The sequence below is a fragment of the Pongo abelii genome, chromosome 19 (genome assembly GCF_028885655.2).
Source record: "Pongo abelii isolate AG06213 chromosome 19, NHGRI_mPonAbe1-v2.0_pri, whole genome shotgun sequence".
NCBI lineage: Eukaryota > Metazoa > Chordata > Mammalia > Primates > Hominidae > Pongo > Pongo abelii.
Genome location: NC_072004.2, coordinates 51767354 through 51779449, shown reverse-complemented (window position 1 = coordinate 51779449; position 12096 = coordinate 51767354). Strand labels below are relative to the sequence as shown.

Genomic DNA, 12096 nt, shown 5'->3' with positions numbered 1-12096 from the left:
TCAATCTCAAAGACTGCCTTTAAAATTTCTCAGTTTAGATACATTAACTCAAGTGCTTATGGCAGAAATCCTGTTTTGTATTTTTAGATACTCTCTGGTACAAATGGTAAAAGACTGGTTTAAATAGCTAATCTAGGCTGGGAGCAGTGGCTCACGCCTGTAATCCCAGCACTTTGAGAGATCGAGGCGGGCAGAGCTCCTGAGGTCAGAAGTTCGAGACCAGTCTGGCTAACATGGCGAAATGCCATCTCCACTAAAAATATAAAAATTAGCTGCGCATGGTGGCATGTGCCTGTAGTCCCAGCTACATGGGTGGCTGAGGCAGGAGAATCACTTGAACCCAGGAGGCGGAGGTTGCAGTGAGCTGAGATCGTGCCACTGCACTCCAGCCTGGGCGACAGAGCAAGACTCTGGCTGAAAAAAAAAAAAAAAAAAAGCTAATCTATACATTTGTAAAATAGCTGAATAACATTCATTGGGTTACTGAGCGCCTACCAACTTTAAAAGATATATCTAGCCGGGTGTGGTGGTGGCGGGCACCTGTAATCCCAGCTACTTGGCAGGCTGAGGCAGGAGAATGGCTTGAACCTGGGAGGCAGAGGTTGCAGTGAGCCACGATCGTGCCACTGCACTCCAGCCTGGGCAACACAGCAAGACTCTGTCTCAAAAAAAAAAAAAAAATTAAAAAGGAAAGGTCAAAATGCTAAAAAAAAAAAGACATACAGATATATCATGCATGTTTGCAAATTAAGTGACACAAGCTCATCATAACCAATCACATACTTGTACAAAGAGTGGACACTGACTCCTAATCCCACACTCCAGAAGTACTGTTAACAGCTCATTTGTTTTAAAGAAAAATGAGATTACACTATATTGCTCTATACTTTAACTATATAACAAAGACACATTTCCATGCAGTACATGTAGATCTATCTCATTCAGTTTAATGATTACCACTGTGTGAATGAACTGAAATTTATTTAACCTTTCTCCTCCTGTTGGATATTTAGCTATTTCTACTTTTTACTCTAACAAACAATGTTACAACAAAAATTCTTGTATACCTTTGCTAATTTGAGTTACTATTCTTGGGATAGATTTCTAATAATGTGACTACTAGGATAGAAGATATAGACATGCTGAGGCTTTTTTTTTTTAAACTCAGTCTCCTTCTGTTGCCAAGCAGGAGTGCAATGGTGTGATCATAATCATAGCTCACTGCAGACTTGAATTCCTGGGATCAAGTGTTCCTCCTGCCTCAGCCTCCAGGGTAGCTGGGACTACAGGTACACACCACCATGCCCAGCTCAACATGTAAAATTTTGATAGCTATTGCCAACCCTGCCTTTCAACAAGGCTGTACCAATAAGCCTAGAGTGTATTAGTCACTTTTACCCTACTTTTTCAATGACATTAAATATTATATATTTAAAACATTTTTGCTAATCTGAGAAGTGAAAAACTAAAGTATTTTAATTTCAGGTTTAGCAGTTTTCCTGAAAGATACAACCTAAGAATTTAAACGTGCTCACCATAATCCAGTAACCTACTCTATGTATCCCTGGAAAAAATGGTGCCCAGATTCACTTTCAGTGATTATTTGAAATATGCACAGCTTCGCCATTTACCTGATTCGCAGGGTAGGTTGGTATGAAACCACTAGAAGCCTGGGCTGCAGCTCCACCCACTGGTCCAACAAGGTTAATGCCCATGACTGGCTGTCCAAGGCTGAGAGGCATGGAGCCCGCAGGGCCTGAAGGTATCACAGTTGGCTGACTCACCGGTGTAGGCAGAGTCATAGAAAAGCCACTTAAAGATGGAATAGGAGCTGCTGGGAACTGGTTTAAAGCATCAGGACTCATTGCAGGAACGCCCCTCTACAAATGATAGAAAGAAAATGGATTAGGGGATTGTAAACCATATACGGTCAAAATCTGGCTGAGACCGAAAGGTAAAAATCTGTAGTCTTTGCATGTTTCCACTCCAACTCTCAAAACTCATGAATTTGATTTAAGAAAAAAAGTTACAAGGTCAGTGCAAACCTAATACTTAACAAAGAAATGGCCAACACATATCAGTTCTGACATTTTCACTTTCTGACAAGTTTGGTTAATTCTATATGATCAAATCATTTAAAATGACTTTGCAATAAAAGAAAAATTTATACCAGACTGAGAATACTTTATATCTATGAAATTTTAGAGAAGAATTTCAAAACACAGAGTAATTTCACCTATTACTGACTAACTTTCAAGTTCAGAGAATGTTAATATTAAAAGTCTTTAGGCCAGGCGTGGTGGCTCATGCCTGTAATCCCAGCACTTTGGGAGGCCGAGACAGGTAGATCACTTGAGGTCAGGAGTTCGAGACCAGCCTGGCCAACATGGTAAAACCCCATCTCTACTAAAAACACAAAAAGTAGCCGGGCATGGTGGTGGGTGCCTGTAATCCCAGCTACTTGGGAGGCTGAGGCACGAGAATCACTTGAACCTGGGAAGCGGAAGCTGCAGTGAGCTGAGATCGCGCCACTGCACTCCAGCCTGGGCAATAGAATGAGACTCAGTCTCAAAAACAAACCAAAACAAAAAGTCTTTAAACAAAGGAATAACTTGCTATTATGCACATCATATAAACTCTACATTTTTGAAGTACTATATCCTGAAAATGATCTAAATTTTAATGTACAAGGAGTTACACAATGTAGTAAAAAAGATTTCATATCCTTGCAATTTATATTAATAAAGTTATTTGATCTAACTTAAGAAACATTGTTTACCTGTGTTACCGCTATCATGGCTAGAACGGTATAAAGTTCTTCTTTTGTAAGTTTGCCAGGTGTAGTTCGATTAGCTAAGGCCCATATCTGTCCAAGAGTTTCCCTGGGAAGCCCAGATGACATCAGAATGGGATACAGTTTGGCAGTATCTATTCCAGTTGGAGTCATTGTGGTTTCTAAGATTTTCTTATAGGCATCTATTAAAGGAAAGACCAGATTACAAATGGAAACACATTCCAAGTGATTTATTTTTTGGGGTGCCATTGTTGGTATACAATAATAATCTTCAATAAAACTGCTTTAATAGAACCGAAGCCATGTCAGGGTTTAAATTGCTTTAAACATATTCAAGTGCAGCTGGGCGTGGTGGCTCACATCTGTAATCTCAGCACTTGGGAGGCCAAGGCGAGCAGATCATCTGAGGTCAAGAGTTCAAGACCAGCCTGGCCAACATAGTGAAACCCCATCTCTACTAAAAATACAAAAGTTAGCCACGCGTGGTGGCATGTGCCTGTAAGCCCAGCTACTCAGGAGGCTGAGGCAGGAGAATCATTTGAACCCCGAGACAAAGGTTGCAGTGAGCCAAGATCGCGACTCTGCACTCTGCACTCCAGCCTGGGCAACAGTGAGACTTCGTTTCAAAAAAAAAGAAAAAAAACTTTGAAATATTCAAGTGGAAATGTCCAGCAGACAATTAAGAGTCTGAAGTTTGGTACTAAAGATAAAATTTAGGGCTAGAGGTAAGACAAAGTCTTATAATTCAGTAGAAGATTGTAACAAGACAGCATGCTTTGGACTTTACAAGAGAAGCTGTAGAGTAATGATGGTGGGAACAGTTTGAAAAGAGCAACAGGAAGTAAGAATTATACCAACATCACTCTTCTCCAGTAAATTAGAGGCTGTGAGAGAAAACATCATTGGAGAAGGTGCTATGGAAATACAGCCTTTAAGGAAAGACGCAGTTTCTGTTAAGGTGAGGAAGCAGAACAAGTGTCTTAAAAAGGGGGGTACAGTTGGTGAGTTTTTGACAATAACATGGGTTTTCCAAAGGACCAAGTGGGAAATGTTGTTAGATATAGGGCTAAAATAAAGAATGCCAATATTGCATGGGACATACTTGTACTAAAAAATTATTTGCTGTTTACCTGAAATTCAAATTTAACTGGGCATCCTGTATGGTTATTTACTAAATGTAGCAAGCTTACTTAGGGAAATGAAAGTTAGTAGGGCTAAGGGGGACAGAAAAACTGTTTAAAACAAAAATTTTACATCTGGGATTATAAGTATGGATTACAGGTTAGTGGGCTCTCCATAAGAACACATATTTTTGGCCAGATGTGGTGGCTCACGCCTGTAATCCGAGCGCTTTGGGATGCTGAGGTGGGCGGGTCACAAGGTCAGGAGTTCGAGACCAGCCTAGCCAATATGGTGAAATCCTGTCTCTACTAAAAATAAAAAAAAATTAGCCAGGCGTTGTGGTGCACACCTGTAGCCCCAGCTACTCGGGAGGCTGAGGCAGGAGAACTGCTTGAACCCGGGAGGCAGAGGTTGCAGTGAGCCGAGATTGCGCCACTGCACTCCAGCCTGGGTGACAGACTGGTTCCGTCTCAAAAACAAACAAACAAACAAACAAAAACATATTTTGACTAGAAAGTATACGCGCATGTATGTTTCGAAGGAAGAGGGAGAAAGTAAAGTAATACAAACTGGCAGAAAATGGATAAAACTCCAAAATATACCAAGATCTAGATTTCGTTTGTTTGGCTTGAGGACAGAGAAGATACAAACTGTCTAAAAGGCATTTGGAAGAAAAGCCATTATTTTAATGTACAGTTGAATTGTACATACTATTTTGGTAACAGCCTTTTGTCATTATGAGTAGTATCAGAAAATGCATTTGAATGAAAACTATAAAACATTAATGCAAGAAATTGAAGGGGACATAAAAAAATAGAGAAATATTCCATGTTCATGTTTTGGAAGAATCAATGTTGTTAAAATGTCCATAGTACCCAAAGCAATGGGTAGTACAGATTCAATGCAATCCCTATCAATACCAATTACAGTCTTCACAGAAACAGAAAACATAATCCTAAAATTTATATGGTACCACAAAGGACCCAGAATAGCCAAAGCCATTCTGAGCAAAAAGAACAAAACTGGAGGAATTACAGTACATTACTGTATATTACCTGACTTCAAATTATACTACAAAGCTATAGTAACCAAAACAGCTAGTAATAACACAAAAAAAGACACAGAGACCAATGGAACAGAATAGAAAACCCAGAAATAAATCCACACATCCACAGTGAACTCATTTTTCAGAAAGGTGCCAAGAACATACATTGGGGAGGGTCTCCTCAATAAACGGGGCTGGAAAAACTGGATCTCCATATGCAGAAGAATAAAACTAGACCCCATCCCACACCAAATAAAAAAATCAAATAGAAATGAATTAAAGATTTAAATCTAAGACCAGAAACTATGAAACTACTAAAAGAAAACTTGGGGAAACTCTCCAGGACATTCGTCTGGGCAAAGATGTCTTGAGTAATAACCCAAAAGTAAAGGTAATCAAAGCAAAAATGGACAAATGGGATCACATCAAGTTAAAAAGCTTTTGCACTGCAAAGGAAACAATCAACAAAATGGACAACCCACAGAACGGGAGAAAATATCGGCAAACTATCCATCCGACAAGGGATTAATAACCAAAATATATAAGAAGCTCAAACAACTCAATAGAAAAAAAGCTAATAATCTGATTTTAAAATGGGCAAGACAACTGAACAGGCATTTCTCAAAAGAAGACATGCAAACAGCAAACAAGTTTATGAAAAGAGGCTCAACATCACTGATCATCAGAGAAATGTCAATCAAAACTACAATGAGATATCATCTCACCCCACTTAAAATGGCTTTTATCCAAAAGACAGGCAATAACGAATGCTGGTGAGGATGTGGAGAAAAGGGAACCCAAGTACACTGTTGGTAGGAATGTAAATTAGTATAGCCACTATGGAGAACAGTATAAAGGTTTCTCCATAGAGGCTGTACTAATTTATAAGCCAAGATTCAAAAGCAACCTAAGTGTCCATCGACAGACGAATGGATAAAGAAAATGTGGTACATATACACAATGGAGCACAATTCAGCCAAAAAATATTGAGATCCTGTCATTTCCAACAACATGGTTGGAATTGGAGGACACTATATTAAGTGAAAAAAGCCAGGCATAGAAAGACAAATTTCATATATTCTTATTCATTTGTGGAAGCTAAAAATTAAAACAACTGAACTCATGGAGACAGAGAATAGAATGATGGTTTCCAGAGGCTGAGAAGGGTAGTGGCAGGGGGAATAATGGGGATGGTTAGTGGGCATAAAAATATAGTTGGATAGGAGGAATAAGATCTAGTATTTGATAGCACTACAAGGTAGCTACAGTCAACAATAATTTATTGTACACTTAAAATAACTTACAGAGTATAATTGGAATGTTCCTAACACAAAGAAGTAATACATGCTTGAGGTAATGGATACCCTATCTACCCTGTGTGATTATTACACATTGTATGTCTGTATCAAAGTATCTCATGTACTCCATAAAAATATACACTTATTATGTAGCCATAAAAATTAAAAATAAATTTTTTTTTGCTTAAAGAAGAAAATGCACTTTAAGGATTTTCTTTTCTTTTTGGCTTAGCAGTAAAAATATATGTAAAGAAAAAGTAGGTCAGGTGCAGTGGCTCACACCTGTAATCCCAGCACTTTGGGAGACCAAGGCAGGCAGATCACTTGAGCCCAGGAGTTTGAGACCAGCCTGAGCAACATGACGAGACCCCGTCTCTACAAAAAAATACAAAAATTAGCTGGGTGTAGTAGCATGCGCCTGTAGTCCCAGCTACTTGAGAGGCTGAGGTGGGAGGATTGCCTGAGCCTGGGGAGGTCAATGCTGCAGTGAGCCAAGATCCTGCCACTGCACTCCAGCCTGGGTGACAGAGTAAGATCTTGTCTCAGAAAAAAAAAAAAAAAAAAAAAAAAAGTAAACACTATCCTTCACATCTTCCAATGTGAAAAAAAAGATCCCACATGGTCTTTTATTTCATACAGTATTACATGACAAGTCATAGAAAGAATATTTTTAAAAATATAAACTAAGAATTCAGAAAATTACATTAAATATTTTAGTAGAATTCTTGATAAGTTATTAATTGCTGAAGTAAATATTTGATAATGTCCATTAAAGCATAATAAATCTAAGAGCGCTTTTAGAAATAAAAGTACGATGGTTGATAAAACATTAAAACAAAACTATTCTCCTCTATTTATATAGTTATTCCATACATGAGGCAGTCTTATGAAACACGACATTTATTTAATTTCTGTACTCTTTCAGAAAAAAAGAAAAGTGACAACTCCTCCTGCATATTTTGTAACTACAACAGTAAATATTTACAACTACATTTACAATATTTAAACAAAAATATCCAGATGGGAATCCTGGGTAAAGAAGCTTTTTTACCTGGAACCAAACTCTCATTGTAAATCCAAGGAGGCATTCTGGGCTGAGCAGGATCCTGTGAAGGAAATACTCCCACACCTAGAAGATAAAAAACATTAATGTATATAGTGGTCCATGAAGAAGATAGCGAAATCACACTGAGTCATGGTTTTTCATAAAGAGCACTGGCTGGAGGCACTAAAAAAAGTCACCAATACAATTAAAATATTTGGTCCCCCCTGCCTCCGATTCAGAATAAAATATTTGATTTCTAAGCAACTCTTGTACGTTAACTATGTTCTAAAGAGTAAATTATACAAAAACTAAAATGTATCAAATCAATACTCTAAATCATATAAGCCTTGCACCATTTAACATGTATTACAAATTAAGGAAAAAAACATGATAGATGATAGTGTAAAATTATGTATCTAAAAATATTTAATTGTCCAAGCTTTACTTGCAGTTTTTACTAATGCTTCTTTGCAAAGTTTCATTGTTTTTTAACCTACATATGATACTGCTGTCTTAAATATATAGGACTTTTGGAGGCTTTTTGTCCAGTAAAATATCCTCCCAAAAGTTTGCATCCTAGGCTGCCCACATTCTAATTCATTTCTGAGGGTTGAATTCATACAATTTAGATCTTTTAGGCAGTAGTGCATATGATTTATTTTAGAGAAACCAAAACTATATTCTCATTGGTGACTTTTCCAGTTACATTTTAACTTTTCAACCTTTATGGAAGAACAGAAAGTATAAGGGGGGAAAAAAAGAGAGTTTTTATAAAATAAAAGGAAAGAAAATTTTAAATCAGAAATGATTCCAATTAAGAAAACCAGTTATCAAAATCATTTTTAAAAAGGAGTAACAGTGTGTTGAAAGAATTCAGAGCAAAATCTTAGGGGTTAATTGGAGAAAGGAATGAATTAAATATATTTCAAGCAAAATTTCGATTAGCAAAATCAAGCAGCATTCATTTGAAGATTAATGCTTAAGGTGTTAGCATTTGAGCAACGTTTGGTTAAACAAGTTTTTTGCTGAATGTTTCACGAGCTCACCACTCTCTTCAATTGACAGGTTTTGATCTGAAGTCTTTTCTGCCTCTGCAGTGGTGGTACCACTTACACATCCATCTACAGCAATCCCGTTACTGGCCATTAAACTGGGATACTTCTTACTGGAACCTGGGCCTAGGGCTTTGTGGCCAACTTCAGAAATATTTAATTTAATTTGTTCCTGCCCAGATGTACTTATATCACAAGACACTAGGAACTTCTCCTCCAAGGAAGGGCCTAAACAAACAGCATGAAGGATTATTTGTATATAACTGTATATGTTTAATCTTTTTAATCATCCATCTCCACCCCCATATTCTTTTTTTTTTTGAGATGGAATCTCACTCTGTCACCCAGGCTGTAGTGTACTGGCATGATCTCAGCTCACTGCAACCTCTGCCTCCCAGATTCAAGCAATTCTCCTGCCTCAGCCTCCTTAGTAGCTGAGATTATAGGCGCCCGCCACCAAGCCTGGCTAATTTTTGTATTTTTAGTAGAGACGGGGTTTCGCCATGTTGGACTGGCTGGTCTCGAACTCCTGACCTGAAGTGATCTACCCACCTCAGCCTCCCAAAGTGCTGGGATTACAGAAGTAAGCCACTGTGCCCAGCTCACCCCCATATTCTAAAGGGAGGCCCTGCCACATATAATGTAAACATTGTGGCCAGGCGCCATGGCTCAAGCCTGTAATCCCAACACTTTGGGAGGCCAAGGCAGGCAGACCATGAGGTCAGGAGTTCAAGACCAGCCTGACCCACATAGTGAAACCCCATCTCTACTAAAAATACAAAAAATTAGCCGGGCATGGTGGCGGACACCTGTAATTTCAGCTACTCGGGAGGCTGAGGCAGGAGAATCACTTAAACCCAGGAGGTGGAGGTTGCAGTGAGCTGAAATCACGCCACTGCACTCCAGCCTGGGTGACAGTGCAAGATTCTGTCTCAAAAAAAAAAAAAAAGTAAACGTTGAAATAATTCAATCACTGCACATTTGTATAGGACTTGAGAGACTTCAGAGATTTTAGAGAATGTAAACATAATTATCTACTGTGATGCTAAAGAATTCTATGAGACAGTAGGTGGAAGAGTGTAGTGGAAGGAAGGAGCACTACCTTTGAAATCTGACAACCTACATAAGATAACACTTTCACTAATTCCTAGGGAGGCCTCTGGCCAGTAACATCATCATCATCTCTTGGTCTGTTTCCACATCCATCAAATGAGACAATCTGGACTAAGTACATGTCTGCCAAGATCCCTCCCAGCACTCTGTCTCAAGCCAGGATGTGTAGCTGTCTCTATTCATTTTATAGATGACAAAATCTAAGGCACACCAAGGACAAATTGATAGTAAATGAACAACCTGGGCTTCTGCCCCCAAGTGCCCTGTCACTGAAGCTGAAAGACTACTTTCTAAAGAAGCCTTTCCTAGCTCCTTATTCTTAAGAAAATGATATCGGTGAATCTCCCAAACAACAATCTTCTGGAAAAATCAGAAGATTTCTTTTAAAGTTATAAGGCAGTTTAAAGTGCTCCTAGTTGAGGAGCAAAAGTTTTAAATCACCTTTCTGGAATGTCAAGACCCCAGAACTTAAAAATCTAGACACTTGTTTTGTTGAATTTCAACAGCAGTCATACATTCATGTACATGTTTATTTGCCAACATTGCTGGATTATTCTACTTATATAACAGAAATAAGTTATCCCAGGATATCTTAAGAATATTTTCATTAATAATGCTAAGAGTTACCTGCTTTTGGTACACTGTGTGAGGCTGAAGCATTAGAGAAGTAAGGAATTTGCCCAGGGACACCATGTAAGGCAAAAGGCACTGGACTCTGACTTGGAGGGAGAGGCTGTGTCCCAGGCTTCTGTGTATGCAACTGGCCAAGTGGGGTGGAGGGGTGGAAAGACTGAAAGGGCTGGGACGTGGAAGAAGGCCCACATGGGGGAACTTCAACAGGCCCCTGCATAAAGTCACTGAATTCTTCTTCATCAAGAAAGGCAGGTGATGGGGAGAGAGTTTTAGTAGAATGAGATGATGTGGGGCAATCTGCAAAATGGAAAATGGCAATGAAACACACAAAAATGGAAACCAACAGAGAAAAAGGAATTAAGATGTAGTGCAATTCCAAAAGAATATATTGAAACATAAATAGTGGAGGTGAACAAGAAATAACAAGTAACAGTAGTCAAATGGAATTACATGATGCATATAAAACACTTTGATGTCTATTTATACACAATTTTATGTCTTTTTAAAGGGGAGTTTTAATAGCTATTTTGCATTTGGTTCAAAAAAGGTAAAACTAAAAATGCATGTATCTATTCATTTATTTTACAGACAGGATCTTGCTCTGTCACCTAGGCTACAGTGCTGTGGCATGCTCATAGCTCATGATCATAGCAGCCTCAAACTCGTGGGATCAAGCAATCCTTCAGCCTCAGCCTCCTGAGTAGCTAGGAATATAGGCACATGCCAGCATACCCAGCTAATTCTTCCTTTCTTTTTTTTTTTTCATAGAGATGGTGTCTCACTATGTTGCCCAAGCTGGTCTCGAGCTCCTGGCCTTGACTGTCTTTCTTTCTTTTATTAGATTAATAATTTTTCCCCTGAGACCATTAATGATTTACATCAAAGTGATGATTACTTTTGAAGTCGAAATGATGTTTATCTAGATAATATTATCTCAAACAATATACATCAGATATAAGAAAACCTACCTATATAGTGCTGAATACAATTTGGACAGATATATACCATGATGACTAAATTTCATTATTTATTAAGAAATTCAGTAAGAAATAATGCACAATACAAACTTGTAATTTTTGAAATACCATGCCTGATCCACACACTTGCATAGATCATATTTCAGTAAAGTTACCAAGTGAGAAATAAAAATTACAAAAGAACTTTTTTTTTTTTTGAGATGGAATCTTGCTGCGATACCCAGGCTAGAGTGCAATGGCATGAGCTCAGCTGACTGAAACCTCTGCTTTGTTCCCCTGGTTCAAGAGATTTTTCTGCCTCAGCCTCTCAAGTAGCTGGGACTACAGGTACGCACCGCCATGCCCAGTTAATCTTTGTATTTTGTGTGTGTGTGTGTGTGTGTGTGTGAGAGACGGAGTCTTGCTCTGTCGCCCAGACTGTTGCTCTGTCGCCCAGATTTGAGTGCAGTGGCGTGATCTCGGCTCACTGTAACCTCCGCCTCCTGGGTTCAAGTGATTCTTCTGCCTCAACCTCCCAAGTAGCTGGGGCTACAGGTGCGCGCCACCACACCCAGCTAACTTTTGTATTTTTAGTAGAGACAGGGTTTCACCATATTGGCCAGGCTGGTCTCGAACTCCTGAACTCGTGATCTACCTGCCTTGGCCTCCCAAAGTGCTGGGATTACAGGTGTGAGTCCCCACGCCCAGCCCAATTTTTGTATTTTTAGTAGAGACGAGGGTTTCCCCATATTGGCCAGGCTGGTCTTGAACTCCTGACCTCAGCTGATCCACCCACCTTGGCCTCCCAAAGCACTGGGATTACAGGCATGAGCCACCATGCCTGGCCAAGACAAGAACATTAAACACATTATTAAGGTGATATTTTCTTGTGAAAAGCATCAACATTAGGATATCATAAAGAGCTGAATCAAACAACTATAGTCAATTTAAGAAAGTAAACCCTGCCTGAAGACTACAACTACCTTTAAAAGATCTTTGGCACTAAAGGATATAAATGTCACTGTGGCTTTTTATTGT

The 12096-nt window shown here is 38.9% G+C and overlaps 1 protein-coding gene across 27 annotated transcripts in view; it reads right to left on the bottom strand.

Annotated features, from left to right (window-relative positions):
* Window positions 1-12096, bottom strand: part of SYNRG (synergin gamma) — a 93135-nt gene that overhangs the window by 52774 nt on the left and 28265 nt on the right. For 12 of the 27 annotated variants that reach the window (XM_024235040.3, XM_024235042.3, XM_024235043.3 and 9 more), the window contains exons 7-11: window positions 10097-10399; window positions 8351-8584; window positions 7311-7388; window positions 2780-2976; window positions 1632-1880 (exon numbers count right to left, since the gene is read on the bottom strand). In XM_024235040.3, the coding sequence (XP_024090808.3) occupies window positions 1632-1880; window positions 2780-2976; window positions 7311-7388; window positions 8351-8584; window positions 10097-10399 (1061 nt within the window). The remainder of the gene's footprint in view (window positions 1-1631; window positions 1881-2779; window positions 2977-7310; window positions 7389-8350; window positions 8585-10096; window positions 10400-12096) is intronic. The other 15 variants (XM_063718680.1, XM_024235048.3, XM_063718684.1 and 12 more) reach the window with 3 other exon arrangements.